The following is a 24,352-nucleotide window of genomic DNA, read 5'->3' on the forward strand; positions in this document are numbered from 1 at the left end:
CAATTTAACAATAAGTATTAAATCAAATGATCCAAGTACTGGTTTGCCTTCTGGATTTATAGTAATTTTTTTTAACTACACAAACTAAAAAAAGTAAATAATAACTATTATTTCCTTTTGTGCTCATTTGTGAGTTATAATTTTAAGTGGCAAGAATCATAGTGGTGTTTTTATGGCCATTATAGAAACTAACTTGCATTTCACCTATTCCTTTATTTTACTAAAATGTATGATTCCATTAATGGGAGAAAAGGAAAAACATCCTCCTAGGACTATGCTGTAATAACAAAGAAATTTTCCTTTATTTCTGCTAAATTAATATTCTATGTTGATGTAAGCCTCACCCCCTGGATTTCTGTATATGTCATGGGCATGCTTTTTTCTGATGTAGTGTATTTAAGCCTTTCAGTTATAACCCCCTCTCCATCCCCCAAGCTGAATGCTTGTAAAAAGTTACTTCATCTGAGAAATACTTCATGGTAAATATGGATTAAATCCTTTAGACAAAAACCTAAACTTTATACCAAATCCTTTCATCCAAATTCTCACATTCAAATGAAGCAAGAACAATATTTATTAATGGAAACAAGATTTTTTCGAACTAATTTTCATTGTCATGTTAGCCTGGGATACTTATACACAAAATTAGCACATACACCCATCAAAAAAACCAACCAAACTAAACAACAACAAAAAAAACCACCCCCCAAACCAAAAAAGCCTCAATTCATAAGTTCATAAGGTGACAAGTTTTACTTCTGAGAGGTAGCACAACCAAGAAAATGAATATTGTACGTGTATTATGTGAGGCACTTGAGATCACCCAATTTGTTTAATTTACAACAAAATTTCTCCTCTTCAAGAATTTCAGTGCTTGTGAACAACTATTATATTAGAACAACGGTCTCAATTTACTTTGACAAATTCTTACTCTGAAGTTTAGTCATCTAGACCTTAAACTTATAAGAAAAATGTATTTCTATCTCAGGAAGGTATTTAATTTCTCAAAAGCTAGTAATAAATTAAAAGATAAACGTGGGGAGAGGTATGATTTCTTAAAATTGGGAACATATTTTAGCTTTGTAATTGTGAAATACATTAGTGACCTGAATGGACCCTGTTCTTCCTGTTCTATTCTGGGTCATTCCAATACGTGACAGGCTTCTGGCTTCATTTTGTACAACACTACAAACAGAATAACAAACATCATGAATCAGTTTAAGTAGTGCTGTGATTCAGAAAGGATGGTTTCCATAACATAAAATTCCCAACACTCTGCATGTGAACATTTTCTGAGTTATTAAACACTAGGGTGATCTCAGTTATAAACTTGGCTTCATATGAAATGTTTTCACTAGAACTTTAAGTTTTCTTTAAAATAAGAAAAACTTGGAGAGCATAGTTCCCAAATCAGCTAAGTTAGAAACAGCTAATTTTTTGAATGAAACAGCAATGTTTTTTATTTTTACACCACTGAATTGAAAGAATAGAAAAAGAACTACAGTTGGAATAGAGAACTATTAGGCCATCTAATAACAGATAACTGGGAATAAACTCTTCTGCATTTACCATCTTCTGCAACCACTTGCTTCTGCTTTGTCCTTCACTGACATTTCAACTCTGTCAGCTACTGTATCTTCGGATGCTGACTGGGCGTGGCCCTCCGACTGTCCTCCAGTGTAGGTGGGGGTGCTGTACTTTAAAAGGATAGATTTAAACTGCATCAGGGGTGCATCTGTACGAACACCCATTGGGTCAAAATGAGTTCGGCTTACTCGAAAGCCTGCTTGAGAAAGATAGCACAAAAACTTTTTTAACCTGCAGCAAGGAAAGGAAAAAAAGATAATGAGGTTCTTGTATATTTAAATCACAATAGCATTAAAATATAAAATATACACTTTGCCATTCACTGGCTGTCTTACTTTGGCATGTTCATTCCTTTAATGCTGTGTCTGTGGATGTTGTAATAAAAGGGAGGATGTTCAGTATTGACATCAGTCTTTTGCCTCTTGGCTAAATTTGTGCTTGTTTCATTACTTTTTCTCTTTCCTGAAACATACACATATACACACACACATACACAAAGTTAGCATTCTCTTAAATATTACAAACCAAATACTTTTATAACTATATACTGTCTCAAGTCTAAATCCTCTGATACATACCATTTCAACCTATCTATTCAATCTTAATTGTTATACTAAGATAACTTTTATTATAAGAATAAAATATTCTTGATATTTTCACTATCCTTCACCCATGTAATTTTAATATTTAACTGTTTGCTGAGTCAGAACCTCCTTTCTACCTTCTTCAATTTCAAGCCTCAATTTTATTTCCATCTCCTGTAGAAAGCCATTTATGAATTCTGGGCCGATCACCTGAGAAATTTCGTTACTGTCAATACCACACTACTCAGGGTTTGATTAAGTTCGGTCATTTTTTCTTGTTTCATGTGTGTAGGTCTTTTATGTGTGTTAAGTCCTCTCTTCCCAAATTATATTCTAAGTTCCTGGTGATACTGTCCTTCATTTTTATAATTGTACTCTCTACTGAAGGCCAATATTTGATACATAGTATGTCTTCAGTGAACATAAAACAAAAACAGAATAAGTCTCAAGGGCTTGGATACAGAAACTTATAAAGGTACAATGTATGATCATTGCCTACTACTTACCACAGTATGTAGCCTTTCCATTTTAAGTGAAAGGAAGCTAGCAAATAAGTTTCTAGCAATGTAGCCTTCCAAAAATCACAAAAGGAAGAAAATTGAGATATCCAAGTTATTAAAATGAGATTTTGCTGAATGTTCAACTCTTAGTTATTTATATATGGATGTTACGGCCAAATCTTAATTCTTCACAAAAAACAATTAACATTCACTTAAGCAAAGGTATTCAGAAGGCAAATTTGATGCATGAAAATGATAAATTGCATTCAAAGATAAATATAAATTATTGTTGAACTGTTGCCATTTTGCATAAAACAAAAACAAAACTCAGGGCTCCTCCATTAAATCAGGTAATTAAAACCTGATTATACCCTTGCACGAAATCTTCTAAGAAGGCATATTTACGCCATATTTAGTACAAGCGCTAGGAAAGTCTGAGACTAAAAATCTAATACCTTAATAATGACTATTGTCAGCAGTACATGGATTTTTTTGGCATGGTATTTTCTATCATCAAAGGTTTTATATGTTTAGAAATTAGTTTAATTCTCTGAATTTTTATATGACAAAGTTTCAGAGATTTTAAATATTTTTAAAACTTGGGTTTTACTTTATTCTAAAAAGGATTTTAAGACAACCCTGCCAAAGATGAGGGACCTGCCTGAGGTTACAGAACAACACAAAGAAGCAGAATGAGGCTCTTAAATCTAATGCTCTTTACAATATACTATAATGTCTTCTTCCCTCTGACAGAGAAATTAAGTAGAATAAATCATTTTAAGTGATTTGAATGTTAGCAAATTAGTTGAAGATGCCAAATGAACAAGACTGTTGGAAATAGCATGCAGTAGTTATTAAACCATATGCTATTGACAGGAATGGAAGTGTTCTTGTCTCTGAAGATCAACACTAAAATGCCAAGCAACTAATACAAAATTATATCTTGTAATTACAATTCTCTGCTCTTTCAACCTTGACACTATTTTCTTCTTGTTACCTGTATTCAAAACTATGTAGAATCTAAAGTTGTCTTTTAGAAAGCAAAACAAAACCTTGGACAGTAAGGCACTGACATTATAAATCTCAACACACTTTTGATATGAATTTGCAATGCTTACATTTTAAAGTATACAACTATATTTTCAAGTATGCACACATCCCAAATTATAAGAAAGGCCATATAATAAATTCTTATAGCTAGAGAATGGCGTCTTCTGGTTAATCAATGGAATTGCTATAAATCATTTGTTGATGAGAAAGTTTAAAGAATTAGAATAAAATTTAATCTTAACTCTAACTTTATCAAATATAATTTGATATTATTTTGGTTCACATGGTTCTTCAAGCTCTTATAGTTCTTTCAAGGGGATTACCACATATTAGTGATGTGGACAAAGTACATGTTAATAGACATTTTGAACTGTGCAAATGCTAGATAAACAAGTTTTACTATAATTACATTGTCAGGATAGTATGCTGAAAATGCATTTTGAAGTAGGCTCCCAAAGCAATCTCTTCTCTTCCCATCCTTCTGCAATCTGCCTTTTTGCACTGATATATACATATGTACATATATACACATATTTACATACATACCTTGTACAATGTAATTTTCTGTTGTGGTATCATCTGTAGTTTTTATAAATACACCACATTCTTCTAAAATAAAAACAAATGGGAATAATAAACTATTTTATAGGATGACATTAAGCAACAATTTAAAGTTTAAATAAAAGCTTACTAAATTCTATCTACACTGCTTTTATGAATACATAAGAGATTCTGTGGCCAAAACAGCCTGCAAGAATTACATTTTTTAACCTCTATATTATCTGCTTCTTGTAATAACTTATGAAAATGCTAGGATGTCTAATAGGCCCACTCTTACATCAACAGCCAGATAAACTACAAAAGCCTATTTATACTAAAGAGAAAACAAAAGAGAAAAAACTTAGCTTTACTGAGCAATGTGCAAATCTAGCTTCCATGTCTTAATGGATATTACCCAAAATTTTGGCCACAATATTCTCAGAATTTCTAAAGTTTCTCTTGCAGATATAAGGTAATAAAATCACAATGGACTTTTAGTTCTTTAATCTACTAAAATTAAAAAAATATATACCTTAATAAAATCATTATTCATTTCAGGTCATGACTATAAACCTGAAGAAAACCATGCAAATAAAAAAAAAGTTAACAAACGGATTATAATTAGACTCATTAGAGAGGATTACTTAAAGCACACTACTTATAATTATATTGCTTTTGATTATAACACCAAATAAGAGATCAAGAAGATAGAGTATTTTTGATAACCAATTTGTCAGCTAGTAAGCTAGGGTTCAATTAGTCACCTTGCTTGTTGAGATTTGAAGGTGCATGAACTGAAAACTGACTTTGAGGAGTACACTCTGACTCGAAAATTAATGTCTTTATTAGGGTCTGAATGTCATCTAAACCATGGTGAAGAGACTCAAATAGCATTCTTTTGAGGAATCCAGTATTGAAAAGGGAACTTGACCTGAAAAAATGAAAAAATAGAAAACTGGGTTTGAGAAATGTTTATTTTCTTTAAAAAAATAAGTCTCCATAATCTAACCATAACTAAGAGATATAATTAATTACAAGATAAATACTGAAATTAAAAAAGGATTTATGATTTAGTTTAAAATTGTTGATTTTCTATTTGCTCACTCCTTTTATCATGGGATTAGTCAGGAAATTTCATTCACAGTAAATCAAAAAGAATTTACTGAGCCCTCATAAGGTGTACAGCCCTGCGGTACACAGAGTGGTAGAAGATACACCAAAGTATAGAATACAATGTTTACCCTATAAAAGCCTATAAATCTAGCCAGGATCTAGATAGGGACATAGTGTAATGCAGAGGTTTTCACAATGCATATTCCTGTCAGTAACAGTAAATCTTAATGCCACTGTGTATATGGTGGGGGCGGGGCAGGGGGAGATACATGAGAATTACATGTGGTGGTGGAAATGTAGTTAAAACATGGCCCAGGGTGAGTCTGATATGCTTCTCATTTAATTTGAGAATCATAGGTTTAATGGACAGAATATGAAATTCCAAGACTAATAAACCTGGATTCCTGTCCTGGCTCCACCACTTACTAACTATGTAAGTAGCTTGAATAATTACTGCTTTTGAGTTTCACATTCCTCATCATAAAATGGAGAAAGAAAACCTCTCACAGGCTTGTTATGGGAATTAAATGAGATTGCTCATCTACAACCCCTAGTACAAAGCACGTCCTCAATGAATGGTGGCTATTCTTATTAGGGTTAGCAAACATATAAGAAAGGATATACGATTTTAAAATGTTAAATGAGTGATCACTGTAAGATTTACTAAAAGCGAATTTAGAGATTATTTTGGATTGAAGCACTAAGGAGAGACTTCAAAGAGGACGTAGAATCTGAATTGGAGGTGGGGAAGGGGGAAGAGATTCTGGATGAGAGTAAAGACATGAACAATGGCTTTGCGTGAGGAAATCATAAGGCATGGTTTAGAACTCAGTCCTGGGAGTCAGAAAACCTAAGTTCTGGCCTTGCTTGTACTACTAAGTAATTTTGGGGGTCAGTTTTAGCTAGCACTTAAAAACACTGTGCCATAATTTTCTCATCTGTAAAATGAGGGAGTTGGACTAGAAGATCTTCCTTCTGGATCCAGCAATCTGTTATTCTTAATCTCCCCAGTTTGAGATCAGTGAGTAGGATCAACGTGTAGCAGATGATATAGGTAAGAGAGTACTAGAAAGTAAGGCTGGCTGGGTCATTCGCTCTTTGTTTTTTTTGAAGTACAGTTGACAAACAATATTGTATTGGTTTCAAGTGTATAACACAGTGATTTGACATTTATTTACATTACAAAATGATCACCCTGATAAGACTAGTAACCATCTGTCATCATACAAAGTAATTACAATGTGGTTCACTATATTCCCTATGTTGTATATTATATCCCCATGACTTACTTATTTTATGACTGGAAATTTGTACCTCTTAATCCCCTTTACCTATTTTGCCCTTTCCCCCTGCCCACTCTGGCCACCACCAATTGGCTCTCTGTATTTTTTTTTATATTGGCACCTGAGCTAACATCTGTTGCCAATCTTTTGTTTTCCCTTCTTCTTCTCCCCAAAGCCCCCCAGTACATAGTTGTATATTCTAGTTACAGGTCCTTCTAGTTGTGCTATGTGGGATGCTGCCTCAGCTGGCCTGATGAGTGGTGCTAGGTCCGTGCCCAGGATCTGAACCAGTGAAACCCCAGGCTGCCAAAGCAGAGCACGCAAACTTAACCACTCAGCCACAGGGCTGGCCCCAAGGTTCTCTGTATTTTGGAGTATGTTTCTGTTTTGTTTGTTAATTTGTTTTTTTTTTAATTTAGATTCCACATATAACTGAAATCATATGGCTAGGTCATTCTTAATCTAAAGGTATTTACATCAGATGAAGATAAAATAATGGGCATCAACACAAACATATTTACCATTTAGGTTAATTTTTAGGTTTAGCAGAAGGCTAAACCTTGACCTTGTAAAGTAGTGAGGTAGAAGTTTGTAATGATTTTTGTCACAATATTGTTAAGAATCTCAAATTTCTACAAGAATCTCTAGTAACAAACAAGCTTAAGGTAAGGATTCTGATTAAAAACAATCCAACTTTAAGGCATTAAAAACACAATTAGTAGTTACTAATGATGCAAAAGCAGACATACATTAAATATTTGCAGTTGTGCCCCACCTAAACAGCTTTACCTAAAACAAAGCAGACATTTACTTTCACACGTCCTTCTCACTTTAAACTGATTCCTCAAAGACCTTTTATATTAGTTGACTCTTCTATAAAAAGTAACCACGATTACTTTACAATCACAGCCTAGTTCTACAATTATCACTGAAAAATGCCTCATTCTTACTATTCAGAAATGAATTATCTAGTCTGCAGATCAGCCAGGCTTCTCTTTGATCCTACTGCCTCTTAGCGCTGCTACAAACTTGGGAGAATAATGGTATAGAAAAATCTGAAAACAGACAACACCTCAGGTGGAGAGTCATAATTATTTGCCTAGACTTAAAAAAAACCTGAATCTAAATTTGCTTGTCTTTTACCGCACATAATCAAAAGTCAACAATCAAATCAATACATAAATCAATTTTGAATATATTATTATGCTTAATCACATACCATAGAGGTCCAAGTTCTATTGCTGTCTTTCCAGGCATGCTTCCATGACAGTTACAGGGCAGCTGTCTATATGGGTTTTCTGTGAAGACAATAAAAAGAGAAATCAAAGGAGAAATGACAATGTAAATTGTAGTAATTGTTATATTAATAATAATTTGAAGCTACTATATACTGAGGATCTACTATGTGCCAGGTATTGTGCTAAGTATTTTATATGTTTAAAAAAAATTTAATCCTTACAGCTGTAAGTAGGTACTATTAAAATCTCAATTATACAGATCAGAGGATTAAAGCTTAAGAGAAGTTGTAGAAATCCATGTTAAATGGCTTATTAGGGATATAACTTTTTACTAGCTTTTAGACACTATACTACATGAAATAATTTAAGTAGGACAAAGTCTTATAAAGTCCACAAGATATCCATATTTTAAAATCAACTGATTGGGGTATAATTTACATGTAATAGAATGTGTACATTTTATGTGAATGTATACATTTCGCAAATATATGTACCCATGTAACCAACATCTCACCAAAATAAAGACATTTCTCACAAATTAACTCTTCTGCAATTGGGAAGAGTATCAATTACTCTGTTCCTAGGCTTGATTCATATTCAGCTCCCAAAGTGTAGGCTAGAAGAAACTAATTCAGTTTAAAGAGCAATGAGAGGCCTGATATAACCACAAGGAAACTGGGGAGGTACATGTACTCTTCTTAGTTTCCAAAATGGGGCAAAATTATTGTACTATGGACTTTTTCAGTTCACTTCAGGCCCAGAATAGTCATTTTAAATTAGACTCTCTCCAACTACCTTCCCTTGGGCCATTCCTGGGCTGATCATTCACTGTCCTGGAATGGCCTGATTTGATCAGTCAGTCCTACATATACCCAGAACCCAGGGCTATGGTGGTAGAGACACAGATCTACAGCTTCCTGCTATTCAATATCACTCTGTTATTCAATGCAATTAAATAGTGTAAATACACAGTTGTGAGATCTTATTTCAGATTTACTTAAAGGTTTCCCTCACTGTTCCTGGGTCAACTTTTTAGTATTGTTTAACTCTAGGTGTTAAGGGAAAGTGTGGTTATCGACATTAGCTTTGCTGAAAACTATGTTCCTCAAACATTACATGAATATATTCAAGAAATCTTCCCTGGAACCATTAAATAACCAAATTACAAATGCTATAGGAAGTATTACTCAAATTAGGGCCATTTACAGTTATGGTTTTGTCATCAATACCCACTTACCACAGGCAGGCAGCACACATGAATTTGTATTAGTCAGTTTGTTTCTTGATGCACTTTGCAAAATGCTCCCATCATACAAACTTATGTCTTTTCCCAAGCTCCTGGCCTAGGATTTCTCAGTGCTGTGTCAACATCAGCAAATTCCCTCTCTGAGGGGTCAGGGCTATCATTTCAAGTTACCAGTAGCAAAAAATGAAGGGGTAGGGCCAGCCCCTGTAGCCTAGTGCTTAAGTTTGGCACACACCACTTTGGCGGCCTGGGTTCAGTTCCTGGGCATGGACCTACACTGCTCATCTGTCAGTGGCCACGCTATGGTGGCAGCTCACATACAAAATAGAGGAAGACCAGCAACAGATATTAGCTCAGGGCAAATCTTACTCAGCAAAAAAAAAATGAAGGGGTGAAGAAAGAAAGAAAACTAGTATTTCCATGTCACTGTATATAGGCTAAAAAAGCAACTCCAGATGAATCAAAAAATACTGGGAGACTTATATTTAAATGTAATGGATAGAACACATACTTCATCTCTGCTGTCTCTTAAAGTACTATTAAAATGAGAGCAAAGGAATAAAATTCAAACCCCAAAGATAATGGGAAAGGAGGTAACAAAAGATGATGAGAGATGTCAATAAAATGTCAGAAGTGGGAATCAGATACACAAGGAGATAACTGATTTAGTAGGCCAGAGAAAGCCTAAGCCTGAAATGGGTAGATGGGCTACCAACAAAGCTGGAAGCGCACTGGCATTGTAGGACCCCAGAAAAGCCTGAGAATGAATGGTACTGATTGTCTCTGAAGATGGGTATAGGGTGGTACTGCAAAAAAGAGGCCTGGTTAAAATTTTTTAAGAGGTTGAATTAAGACTCCTAATCTTCCTCTCTAATACCTACAGTCTGGCTTCTAAGTCTTCCCCATTCCAAAAGATGAAGTTAATCTTAGATAAGGCTGAACCATCAAGGATCTGGGACCAGGGGCATTTGTCATATTTGAGGGTGAGGAGGCATATGAAAAGAAAGAGACTAAGCAAAAGTATGCATAAATGGTAAGACCTAGTCTTCTTCCCCAACATGGCTCCTAGAAAGCTGACAGAAGATTGAAAGATTCCTCTCTAGAAAAACCCATCCAGGAGAAAGACCTACATACATTTACTGGTGTTTGGGTGATCTCCTAGTGAAAAGGCAGACTGGTGCCTTCTCATTACAGTAAAATCCATCAGGTTATAAGCCCTACTCCAAGTGCTTCCAAATAGCTTTTAGTGTGGACAACCAGAGGCCACTAGACATTTGAGATCTACCACAAAAGAGAACAAAATTACAAAAGAGAAATAGTTAGGAAACAGAAGGACTAAAACAACAAAATAACAGCAACAACAATACAAAAATAAACAAGATGAAAAAACCCTGTCCTCTCCTATACATAAAATATACCCAAATATAATCAAATATTCTTAGAAATGTAAGATTAGACTTTGCATCTCTGAAATAATAGGACACTACTAAAAAAGAAACAATGAGAAAATATGAAATAACTCTTAGAAATGAACAAAAGGTGACAGAAATTTAAATAGGAGAGTTGGAAAATAAAAATCAAGAAAATCTAGAAAGTAGAATTAAATGTCAAAGAAATGAATAGTAGAGATATAAAAAAAAAATTAGAGGATCTATCTAGGTGATCCAACATATAAGGAAAAAGAGTTCCTGGAAGAGAAAACAGACATAAATCGAGAGAAGAAAATTATCAAAGAAATAATACAAAAAAATTTCCCAGAACTGAAGAACTCAAGTTTCCAACTTAAAAGGGCTCACATGTTGTCCAGCATGATGAGTTTAAAAAGAGGAATTCATACCACAAAATTATTTTAGAATATTGGGTAAAGAAAAGATATTTTAAGAGCATTTTAAGAGAGGAAAAAACCACAAAGGACTAGATATAAGAACAATAGCAGACTTATCAATATATGGAATAGACAGAAGTCATGGTCTATTGACAATGGAATAATACCTTAAACACTGGAATATACAATGGAATAATTGTGGAATAACGGAATGGAATGGAATAATACCTTAAACATTCTGAGGAAAAACAATTTCCAACCTAGACTTCTATACCTGGCCATGCTATCCTTCTCAAGAAGCTACAGGAAAAAGCGTTCATTCAAAACGAGAAAGTAAACAAGGAAAGTGGAAAATACATAAAGATACAAGACAGAGGAGATTCATCACAAGAAGCCAAAGAAAATTTCCAGGATGATGGTTAAAAGGAAGCCCAAGGGCAACAGCTTTCAGCAGACTTAGAAAACAAACAACCCAAACTAGAGTGTGAGAACAGTCTCAGGGGAGTGAAGTATAAAGCTACGAACAGTGAGCTCTAAACAAGTAAGAAATCAAGTGGTATATTGCCCACGAACCCTCTTAACTAAACGCAGAAAGTTAAATTTAGCCAACTAAGAGATGATTAGAGAAATTATGGCAAGAAGATTGATGATGAGCACTGAATATATTTAATGTGTAGATTATATTGGCAAAAAGAATATAAATGTTACATATTCTAGTAACATACAAATGGTATAATGAACAAAAGTTAGTAAGGGAAAATGGAAAATGGGAGGCTGATTACCTCATTTATGACACCAAGAAGCCACAGTATATTACTTAAAATCAATACATCCATATTACAGAAGTATATATTTACTACTACAAAAGCAAACATTAAGAAAGACAATATATAGGGGCCAGCCCCATGACCTAGTGGTTAAGTTTGGTGCGCTCTGCTTTGGTGGCCCAGGTCTGGTTCCTGGGCATAGACCTACACCACTCGTTAGCAGCCATTCTGTGGCAGTAACCCACACACAAAATACAGGAAGATTGGCACAAATGTTAGCTCAGGGTGAATCTTCCTCACCAAAAAGAAAAAGACAATAAACAACAACAGAATAGATAAACCAGTATCTAATGTAGTCAAGAAAAAAGGCAAAAAGAACAAATATTAAAAATAAAAAAAATAAGGAGAATATAACCACAGAAACCAAGGAAATTAAAAAGAATCATTAGACACCACTTGGCTCAACTCTATGTAAATGAATTAGAAAAGCTAGATGAATACTGCTAAACCTTTAATAAACAAATAATTCTGATGCTAGTTAAACTGTTCCCAAGCATTGAAAAAAGGGAAAAGTTCCAAATTCTTTTTTTTTTGGTGAGGAAAATTCACCCTGACCTAACATCCATGGCCAATCTTCTTCTTCTTTTTTTTTTTTTTTTTGTTGTTGCTTGAGGAAGATTAGCCTGAGCTAACATCTGTGCCAATCTTCCTCCACTTTGTATGTAAGAAGCCTCCAGAGCATGGTTGATGAGTGGAGTAGGTCCGCGCCTGGGATCCAAACCCACAAACATGGGCCGCCAAAGTGGAGCATGCAGAACTTTAACCACTTAGCCATGGGGCCGACACTCTAAATTCTTTCTGAAAGGAGTTTAAACTGATTCCAAAGTGCAACCAAAACTACACTAAAAAGAAAAACTATATACTACCTCAGTTATAAATATTGAAAAAAACCCTTTTAAAATATTTAGTAAATAGAATCCATATTAAGAAAGTACTTCCTGATAGAGTAGTTTATTCTAGAAAGCCAGAGTGATTTAATATCGGGAAATTTTATTACAATTAATCAAATTAATCAAAATAATAGATACAAGGAGAAATACCATACAGTCATCTCCACAGATGCTAAGATAGCATGACAAAATTCAACATCTTGACCAAATACAATAAAACTGGAAATGAATGACACTTTCTTAACATGATAAGTGACAGATATATCTCAGATTCATTCTTGAATCAGAAAGTACCAGTAGGAACTAAAATAAGGAACATGAGAGGATGCCTTCCATTGCCACTATCAGTTAACATCATAGCAAAAGTACCTGGACAAATGAAAAGCATACCAGGTTCTTAGGAAGCTTCAAGACCACAACAATATGTATCCTCCTTAATTGGATGTGATCAAAATAAAATACCAACTAGTTTATTTATTTACTTTTTTACTAAGAGAAAAAAAGGATCCACTATCAGAAACATTCTGAAAATAGAGCTTTGAGGAGGGATTGCCTTAACAGACATTAAACAACACTACAAATCTGCTATAATCCAAACAGTGCAGTAGAGGTATATGAATAGACATCCAACCACTGGAACAGAATAGAAAATTCAGAAACAAACTCAAGTATGTGCGACTTTGGAATAAGATAAAGATGGTATTCTCAAATCAGTGGAGAAGAAGTGGACTATTCAATAAAACATAACCTTCCTTGAATAATTTAGGAATAGGAAAGCTCTTTCTAACTGTAAACAAAATCTAGAATACAGAAAAGTTTGATTAATAACAGCAACAATGAGAACTGCATGAAAGATTTTAAAAAAGATGCAAACACAAGTGAAAAATGAGAAAAAAATATCTGCAACTCATATCACAAGGGTTAAACTCTAACATATAAAGAATTCTTAAAAATCCATATTAAAAAATGCCAAGAACCCAACAGAAAATAAGAGGTAACTGTTTCTATGTCCCAGAAAAACAAACGAGAAACAGCTTTTAGAGGGCATAAACCACATCCTTTTCCTGGATTCCCCAAGCCTGGCATATAGTAGAGGCTCAATAAATGTCTACTGAATGAATTTTATAACTGAAGGCTTTTATATTCACCCAGAAACATGAAAATTATTTTTATAAAATTAAATTAATGATTTAAAATAGCCTAGACAAAGAGGTAATCTGACTTACGTTCCTGAAATTAGTGACAGTGGAAACTAAGTTATTTCTAGGCATTTTAATAGAAGGCAGGGCCAGAGAGCATAAATTGTATAGCATGAGTAAACAACTTTAATAAACTCACAGGAATGTCTTGTCTGTTGATGAAAGGAAATCCAGTTTAGGAAATAAAGTTAGCACTGTAATCTTTAAAATCAAAGGACAACAATATGTATAATTAGGGATGTGAAAAAGGCTTATTCATTGGAGGCTTATACATAAATTAAACACAATATACAGCCAAGAGAAACTTGAATTTACCTTCTACCATATTACCATCCTTCTGAAAAATTCTCTCTTCACACCACTGACAATGGATCAGGTACTGAATCTTCTTGGCTGTTTCATCTGCAGAAGTAGGCCCCCTCAAAACTCTCACAACCACCAAAACAAAATGTTCCAGAGCCACTGCAAACAGCACTTCTATGCCTTTGTTACATCGGGCTGCAGCTCTGGAAAAAAGTTTTTAAAGTTACTTTGGGGGCTTATCCTTTTCCTTTGTTTGGCATTATACTGACAATACGAACCTGGACAGTACACTGTGGGTCAGTCATGGGAAAATAAGGAGAATTCAATCCTTTGTGGCAGTGCTTTTACACAAATTGAAACCTAGGAAGTCAACGCTGCTTGGCAGGGTCTTTGGTAACTAGACTTTTCCCTCGCGAGAGCCTCCCAACAGAGCTATAGTCGCTGCTTTTCAGTGTTGCTTTGTTTCTTCTCATCACCACCACCTTTCTTCATTTTCACCTATTTTTTTAATAGAAGTTTCTTGCAAACAATGTACGTTTATTGAGTACTAACTACATGCAGGATAGTGTGCTAGCTGCTAAATATTCAGTGAAAGATGAATAGGCAAAGTCCTCGCCACTATTAATTTTACAGACTTGAGTTAAATTCTACTTGGTACACTATTTCTGTACTTAGTTTCCCCTCTGCAGTTATACACTAAACTTAGTTCACATGTATGTATGTGAATTTGTTGACGTTACATTATAAACATTTTTGAGTATGTATAGTAGGTCCTTGGCATGAACAAACTGAACATCAGAGTTTTCAGTTAATTAGGAATAATCTTAAAGGTCTATGAAGTCTAATAATCTGTATTTATGCTGAGATAGGAATTTCAATCTAAATGCTGTGAAACTAGTGTTGGGGCTATTGAGTGAGCTGGCTGATCATCTATTATCTATACTCTCAATGTCCATTTATATTATTCTCTAGCATATTCTGCATAAAACGGGTGCTCAAAACAAATTGTTTAGAAATCCTGCTAAGAAAGAGAGAGAAATTTTTGTTTCGTAGGTAAGATCATTTTGCTGAATCGAGTTTATAAGCCATCATTTTATTCAAACTATGTAAACAAAGAAGATAAGATGAAATAGACATAAAAAAATGATTGTTTCGAAATCTAAAAGCAATCTTTGCTTTCCCTTTTCATGGCGCTAGCTCCTAGCTACCCTACCTTGTTGAAATAAACTGATTTGCAATTAACTTTCATTTCTATCTTTTCCTTCTATTTTATTTTAATAACATTTTAAATTGGAGAGTAAACTGACTATTTTAGGCAAAGCTTTTCTATCAAATTCTAACACATAAGATTACTACACAAATCAAGATTACAGATGTGGAATACAGAATTTGTATTTTGGGCATATTTTGAAAAATGAGATAAGCACTTCTTGTAATATTATCTCTTTTTATCATATACCCAAACACACATGCACACTGTTGACAACTTGGTACCTTGCCACTGCAGCTACAACAATTCTAGCTGCTAGCTCCTTGTAATATTCTGTTCGGACAATGTTACAACCATAGTGACGCCGGGCAACATGTTGTGCCTTGGCATATAAAGAACTGATATCTGTAGAAGTCACTGACACTATGCCAAGGTTTCTTATATTTCTGAATGCAGAATCTAGATAGTTCACTGACGTTCCAAAAGGGTCAAGGTGTCTAAAATCAAAAAGAATACAGACATATTTAAAATCATACTAGTATCCAAAATTATACCACTGTCATTATTTCTAATGATAAAATCCCATGGATTCAAAAGTACTTTACAAATCTATTTTAAATACATAATTCTGTTTTTAAAGTAAATAATAAAATGATCATACAATATGTGAGACGTAAAATGTAAAAAAAAATGTAAAAGCAAGTTTAGAGGAAAAGTTGTCATGTTGAGGCATTTTATTTCAAATGCTAGAAAATGTTCTTATTGCATTTCTTAGGCCAATGCCAAAAACTGTATTAATTTAAACAAACAACAATAACAAATTGTCATATTTATTTATTTTTTTTAGTGAGGAAGGTTGGCCCTGAGCTAACATCTGTGCCAGTCTTCCTCTATTTTGTATGTGGGACACCCCCAAAGCATGTCTTGATGAGCAGTGTGTAGATCCATGCCTGGGATCCGGGCCTGTGAACCCCAGGCTGCTGAAGTGGAGCATGTGAACTTAACCACTACGCTACCAGGCCGGCCCCCAAACTATCTTAATTTTTAACTCCTCACCCTGGGCCCCCAAATCCAGGTCAGTTTAGAAAGTGACACAGCAAATTTTTTTCACTTACATGAAATCAAAAGATCTCAAATGCATCAGTACATTGGCATCCATTTTGGTCACCTCAATATTACCAAGGTTCTCCTCTCCTTCTTCAAGAATATCATCAGTGTCTTCCTTCTCCTTCCTGTCCACCACCACTTTCAATTTGTTTAAATGGCAGTTTTCCTGAATCAATGTCACCGAGTTTTCATTCAAGTCATTAATTGTAACCTTGACTGCATTTCCGAGACGTTTTGCCCATTGTAATCCCATTATCCCTTAGGAGAAATGGGAAGAAAAATGAGTTTTTAAATTGTAATAATTAAAGAATAAAAACAGTATGATAATAAAGAATGCAATTTTATGAATAACAAAAACAAACTGTTTCAAAATCTTAATATTTTCATATTTATTTCATAAATAATTCGTATTCTACTTTCTCATTACAAAGCCTCGGAAGCCTTTGTATTACCACAAAAAAATGTGTCCAAGAAATTTTCATTAAATATTTCTTACAAAACTTTTCTACGATCTCTGTTCAAATAAAATCTCCATGTATGTTCTTTATTGTGGAGAATAGAAGGGTTTTTTTCTTTTTTCTTACAATGGAACACTTTTTCAAACAAAATCTTACATACAAAGTCAATATACAATATGAGTAAGAGTGGGGTTACTCTGCTTGAAGGGAGGATGGGAAGATGGAACCCTTCTTGCTGAATTTTATCCCAATGTACCAAAATCTGAAAACAACTTTCCTGGATCAACACTTTTCAAATACTGCACAACAGCATCATTGTGAATTAAAAGGAACAACCTTGTATACGTAAACAAATGATCAAGAAGAAATCAGACCAAGAAAGCCTCTTCTCATAGGCTTTCCATGCCTACTGGATTAAGCATAAGGAACATTCATTACTAAATGGGAGATAGTGACACAAGCCCAGCCAATATGGATTAGAAAATCCCCTATACACAGGAAGTATTGACCATCTTCTCCATATATGTGCCTCATAAATGTAAAAAATTAACATCTACTATGTGCCATGGTCTTTACATATATTTTCATATTGTTATAACAAGCTTGTGAAATAAGTTCTAATATCCATATTTTAGATGGTGAAACATGCAAATGACTGCTATGAGCCTGATATAAAATTAAAAAGGTACATTAAAAAGAAAAGGCTGAAAAGATCTTCCTTAGACAATAGTTTTAATTCACTTCTATGTGGAACCTAAAAAAACCAAATATAGAAATGGAGATCAGGGGCTGGCCCCGTGGCCGAGTGGTTGTTTGCATGCTCCACTTCGGTGGCCCAGGGTTTCGCTGGTTTGGATCCTGGGCATGGACATGGCACCACTCATCAGGCCACGGTGAGGTGGTGTCCCATATGCCACAACTAGAAGGACTCACAACTAAAATATACAACTATATACTGGGGAGATCTGGGAGTAAAAAAAAAAGCAGGAAAAAAAAAAGATTGGCAACAGTTCTTAGAGCTCAGGTGCCAATCTTAAAAAAAAAAAAAGAAATGGAGGTGAGATTTGTGGCTGTCAGAGTGGGGGTGGATGGGAGGGTGGTTGTAGAGTGGGTAGGAGAACTGGGTGAAGGTGGTCAGAGGGTACAAACTTAGAGTTATAAGATAAAACAGTTCTGAGGATGTGATGGACAGCATAGTTATTATGGTTAACAATACTATATTCTTTATTTGAAGGTGGCTAAGAGAGTAGATCTTAAAAGTTTTCATCACAAGGAAAAAAATCTGTAACTGTGAGATGATGGATGTTAACTAAACTTTTTGTGGTGATTATTTTGTGATAAATATATAAAGCAAATCATTATATTGTACATCTAAAACTTATGAAATGTTTCATGTCAATTACATCTCAATAAAACTGGAGAAAAAAGAAAAAAATGACTTTGCTATCAAAAAACATATACAGTACCTAGTCTAGGATAGACATTTAATATTATTGAATGTAAAAAAAAGAAAAAAGAGTGGAAAAAATGCTGGGAAATAAATTTGGAAAAGTAGGTTGGGATCAGACTCTAGAGGATATTACATTGCCTTCTGAGCAGCTGTGTGATCAGAAACCAGGCAAGGAAAGGGTTACTGAAAATGTGATCCATAACCAAACATAGTCTGTCGAAAGTTTTCCAGACAAGGAGAAAACTAAATATGCTGTTTTTCAGGAATTAGTGTCCTCATTTTTGCAGATGTTGCTATCCTACAGTGAAACTTACAGGGTTGCAGCAGGACCCCTGCAAATTGCTCCAGCTCTAAGCGTCCAAAAGTTACCATGGACCTGTTATGTTATGGCATATTGCATCAAACTCGTTATGTAATGGCCTGCACATGCGCCCTGATTAAGCCCAGCTGTTACACAGCTGTAACATATCCTCTGCACTCTGGAGTATAAAGTCTCCACCAGCACTAAGTGGGGGTGAGAGTGGGGAGTGGGAGGTGGCCTGTGGGCACTGCTTTGGGAGCTACCACTGGTGTTCTCCATGGCTTGTGCAAGCCAGGAAACTTTTTCTTCACCCACTTCAGCCTTGGTTGTGCTTTTTGGCTCTGCACTCACCAAGAGATGGACCCAGTGAGTTCAGTTACAACTGGACTCTGTTTAGGTACCAGGTGCCGAGTGGATGTGGGGAGTGGAGGGTGAAGGAGTTGAAAAAAAAAAGATTCAAATTTAAAATCTGACTGGCTCAGAGGATATGATCAGCTTAGAATCATCACTTTTATCATATTTACACTGAGACATTACTAATGATTATGATGATGGTAGTAGAAGTAGTAATAATACAATAATGATGATACCTAATACTTTTATAGCATTTGTTATATACCAGGGACTGTTCTAATGCCTTTACATGTATTAATTTACTTAATCTTCACATTACTGTAAGGTGGGTACTACTGTTCTCCCCTTTCTATAGATGAGGAAATGGAAGCACAATTTCCTGGGGCCATACAGCAAGCAGGTGAGGAAGCCGGGATTTGAATGCAGGCAGTTTGACTCCACAGTCCATGCTTTTAATCACTACTTTTCCCTGAAGAGAGGAACTTAAGAGGGAGAGCTAAGTCATGTTTCATCCTTTTGGTACAAACATCCCAAGAATATACTCCTAAAACCTTTAAGAAGAAAAACTTGGATTAGGTACAAGTGGCTTTTTAGAAATTTTCTACTTGTTCCCTTATCTCTTCTCTACTGTTAAATCCTTTTCGGGAAAAATGTTCTAAATCTTTAAAATTTCATCTTACCCCAGTGCACAGTAGCTAGGCAATGTTTACTGCATCACAAAAAAAGGGACAATCAAACACGAAGCTTGCTGATTACAGGAAAGAAGTATTTTTGCAAAAAAACAAAAAAAATCCTATCTGAATGTGATCAATCCTGAAGATCTAAGTACCAATGCAAAAATACAAGAGAGAGAGGAACTTACTAATCATACTGCCATATTATAACCATGGCAATACAATCAGCAAAAACTCTATAGCGAAAATGACCTGTTATGTCAACAATTATCACATGCACACAAAATGATGGAAGGGAAGGGAATATAGATTAAAGAGAGACCTGAGAGACATATCAAACAATTGAAATATATAGTCTGTGTCTGGATTCTCAACTGAATTTTTAAAAAAATTCTGAGATAATTGGGCATATCTAAACATTTGATGATATTAAAGAATTATTCTTAATTTTTTTGGGTGTGATAATAGTATCATGGCTTTATTTTTAAAAAGCCCTTATCTTTTAGAGATCCAACTGAAATATTTACAGATGAAATGATGTATCTATGATTGTTTAAAAATAATGGGGATGGAGGATGGGGGTATGAGGGAAAGTACATGGGGATATAGATGCAAGACTGAGAATGAGTTGATAATTTTTGAAGTTAGTGATGGATACAAAGGGATTCATTTATTATACTCTCTACTTCTGTATATATTTAAAATTTTTTCACAATAAAAAATTTACCTTGGATCTTTAATGTTTTTATGTCAAAATATTCTATTAGATAAGATATCCATATAAATTTTCTAAGAAAAGATACTGTACAAAGAAGGTGGTCAAAAGAGACAAACTTTCAGTTATAAGACACATAAGTACTAGGGATGTAATGTACAGCATGATGACTATAGCTAGCACTGCTGTATGGTATATGGGAAAGCTGTTAAGAGAGTAAATCCTAAGAGTGCTCATCACGAGGAGAAAATTTATTTTTCTTTTTTCTTTTCTTCTTATTCTATCTATAAGAGATGATGGTGTTAGCTGAACCTACTGTGGTAATCAATTCCCAATATATGTAAATCAAACCATCATGCTGTGTACTTTAAACTTATACAACAATGTATGTCAATTATTTCTCAGTAAAACTGGAAAAAAAAAAGAATCTGTTCAGGTTCATATAAATCAATCCCCAGTTTTCAAACTGGCTAAATAAACAAACAAAAAAAAGAAAAGACGCTGTACAAAGCTGATAAACAAAGTGGGGTTCCAAAAAAGCTTCATTACTTACCAGTGGCTCCAAAGGCATCTAGACATTCCAAAGGTTTTCGTTCCTCAGCCAAAGCAGCCAATGTGCAGAATATTAGCTGCCTACAAGAAAGTATAATAATCTGAAATAATTTTACTGTACCATGGCTTCATCATTGTAGATTATTTAAGAATAGTAAGAACTGGGGTTCCTATTTACTGTACAAACTATTTTGAAAAGAGACCTAATAACATATTCCTTAATAGTATAAGAACTAAAAATTTGTGAAATTAAACTATGAATCTAATTGAGTTCTATTAACAAGTATTCACTATGAATAATGATTTTATAAATAAAACTTGCCCACAAAAGCACCAGCCTGTTTATTAATGATAGAAAGTTAGACATATTTTACTGAGAAAGAAACTGATTTGATAGAAAAAAGAGAGAAAACAATCATTCTGAGAATATGCTAAAACAGATGATTTTCATTCTGTACTCAGTTTTAAATTTCAATATATTAGAACATAAAGATTAAGAGAAGGTACACTTGTAATGATTTGAAACATCTCATAACCCTTTTTTCAACTTACCGATTTAGTTTCATTTTGGGATTAAAATAGGAATCTGTTTTCTGAGGTATAGAATAGTTAGGACAAACTTGTACATCCGTGTCTGCCTCTTTCAAAATCTCATTAGGTGGTTTAGCAGCAGAAGCTAAGATGGGGGAAAAAAAACAGATTTCTAGTGAAATACAAAATTATTCTAAATATCTAAAACAATGTACATTAAAAAAATAATTTTCCTTTATAATATTTTGTGTTAATGTGATCAGTTGGGTTGATGTAAAAAAAAAAAACCCAGCACCCAAAACGGATCTCTTCAGCACTGTCTCTGGAAAAGAGTAGCACTCAGCTAAGTATTTGGTGAATTAAAGTTCATTAATTTAAAATCTTAACTGCCTAGCCCATCAATACATCTGTATTATGATACTCTTAGTTAAAAACAATCAACCTAAGATAGCACAAAATCCTAAAATACCTTTATTACTCATCAAACACTATATTGTGTGTATATAAGTTGGCTGCTAAATATATTTTATTATGGTACAATCATTAGAAAATTAGTATCTCTGTATGGTTATATTCCATTAGCCAGTATGGATGACTAAGAATCACTATATTTCCTAAACAAGCTGGATTTTAGAACATTTTCTTGTAACTATGATCTTAAATCACAAATTACATTCAAATGGCTATGAAGTAATAGAAAAAAATGATTCTACATTTAATACACATTAGAATCATTTAGCTATAAACCCAAATGAAATACTGATATATTTGTGTGAGTGTTTTAAATATTTAGGAAATGAAACACATATAATATGTGTGGAGAAAAATAATTGAGATTCTTTAAGTTTGGATTTCTTGATAATATTACAATCTGAATGTTAACTAAATGGCAACGATATTTCTCTTTCTATAATGCCAAATAATACTAAACCTTCCTAGTGTTGTGTCATATATGCTTCTATACCCACCAAAGTGGAATGTCACATATCTCACAAGATCAGCCTTTCAAAAAACCAGATTCTGTGAGAAAAATAAACTGTAGAAAATTATTTCAGTGACTGTTCTTTTCAATTCTTAAAAGAAAGGTACCATTCTAGATGTATAGAAGTTAATTCACTACATACACTGGATGCCTTAGGGCATGCGGGCTTAATTCTTAATTCCTGAGGACTGCCTCAGTATTAAGGTATTAATAACTTGCTATCACTCAGGATAATAAATAGTCTTTACATCACTCTACCTCCTTTTTCCAGTGTTTTTCAACCTAAGTGTAGCACAATTATGGTGCAGGTGCCATCATTAGTGATATAATCCTATAATCTTTCATTAAGATGCCTGTATTTACTTGAGCATCAACTGCTTTCTTCTACGTACTTATGAAAATATCTGTTAAACTAAGAAGAGTTGAATGTTGGGAACCTCACAGGAAGAAAATGAAACCTGAAGTAATGGATTAGTAATTAGCTAAATGGTTTGGTTAAGTCACTATATTTTATCTGCCTGATGTCTGAAAAGAACACTTAGATCACATGTAAGGGTTTACTTATTAACATGTTAATGAGATTGCTCAACTTACCAGCAATATACCTGGATTTAGTCTCTCCTTTATTCACATGGCGCCTAACATGTCCTAGCATATCAGTCCTTCTGGTGATTGTTGCTGAACAAATGATACAATGATAATGGGCGCCCATTTTACTGGATATCTATCAAACAGAGTATTTAATTTAAATACACAAATAGGTTACAAAGGCAATGAAATAAAAAGTTTATTTAAGGTTCTAAATTTAAGTATGTTAGTGTATCTTGTATAGAAGATAGCATCAATTTTGCCATGTGACTTTGAAAGGATGTTTCCTTCCTTACCTATATTTACATATATGTTTTAATCTTACTTTACAATAGGCCACAAGTTTAATTTCTTAGTTTTTTCCATTCTGATCAGCAAATAACTGTACCCCGTTTTCTATAAGCAGCACTTACAGATGGTATAATATCAGCAGCAGTGTGCTGGTAGATGTTTAACAACTGGCTCTCCAGGAAAATAAAGCCCTGATTTGTAGTGTTTGCAGCTATCTGTGGTATGAACACTCTACCATGGCCAATTTTAAGCTACCAATGTGACATCACTGAATGTGAATTTGGGAAGAATGAGCATTATCATATCAGAGAGCACTGCCACCATGCTGATATAGTATATATAAATAACCATTAAGAGCACAGATAATAGTAAAATGTAGTAAAATAATTAGGAAGTAGTGAGTTTTGTGTATCTATTACCTTTGTTTTTAATATATCTGGATTTAGTCTCTCCTTTATTCACTTTTAAGTTTATATAATTTGATTTTTAATGATGGCCACATTTAACAAACAGCTTTCAAGATTTCTGGAAATTTGAGCTAGTTCCAGCACACCACTAAATGTCAGAGGCATAATGAAAAGCCTATTTTTCCAAGTAAAAAATTCTCACTTTATAATTTCTCATTTAGCCAAGAACAAAAAGACTTCTCCAATGGCTCTTTCCTGCTTTTGATGCCTTTTACTCTTAGTGCTTCTCCTCCTATCTACTTGGGATCATATAGCGAGTAGAGAATAGCCAAGAACATCGCACAGGATTCCTTATGGTACTCTGGTTATCATATTCAAAATACTTTGGATAGGGTTGATGGGCCAAGCATCGTCCTGATGGCTGCTTAAGAAATGTTTGGGTTTTTTCCTCTAGAATTTTACTCTTTTTAGTGACACAAAAGAAAAATGAATAATGAGGACTCATTTAGCTAACATGCATCCAGGATAGTGTCACTAAAATATTATA

General features: G+C 34.2%; 1 protein-coding gene across 5 annotated transcripts in view; it reads right to left on the reverse strand.

Annotated features, from left to right (window-relative positions):
- Positions 1–556: 556 nt before the first annotated feature.
- TRMT1L (tRNA methyltransferase 1 like) overlaps positions 557–24,352 on the reverse strand; it is a 38,106-nt gene continuing 14,310 nt past the window's right edge. For 3 of the 5 annotated variants that reach the window (XM_070591021.1, XM_008509539.2, XM_008509537.2), the window contains 11 exons: positions 23,114–23,243; positions 21,559–21,682; positions 21,008–21,087; positions 16,511–16,760; positions 15,680–15,892; positions 14,198–14,388; positions 7,877–7,955; positions 5,026–5,192; positions 4,268–4,330; positions 1,923–2,049; positions 557–1,818 (listed from right to left, as the gene is read on the reverse strand). In XM_070591021.1, coding sequence (XP_070447122.1) covers positions 1,566–1,818; positions 1,923–2,049; positions 4,268–4,330; positions 5,026–5,192; positions 7,877–7,955; positions 14,198–14,388; positions 15,680–15,892; positions 16,511–16,760; positions 21,008–21,087; positions 21,559–21,682; positions 23,114–23,243 — 1,677 coding nt within the window. In that variant the 3' untranslated portion in view covers positions 557–1,565. The remainder of the gene's footprint in view (positions 1,819–1,922; positions 2,050–4,267; positions 4,331–5,025; positions 5,193–7,876; positions 7,956–14,197; positions 14,389–15,679; positions 15,893–16,510; positions 16,761–21,007; positions 21,088–21,558; positions 21,683–23,113; positions 23,244–24,352) is intronic. The other 2 variants (XM_070591020.1, XM_070591019.1) reach the window with 1 other exon arrangement.

Source organism: Equus przewalskii, chromosome 23 (assembly GCF_037783145.1).
Source record: "Equus przewalskii isolate Varuska chromosome 23, EquPr2, whole genome shotgun sequence".
Lineage (NCBI taxonomy): Eukaryota > Metazoa > Chordata > Mammalia > Perissodactyla > Equidae > Equus > Equus przewalskii.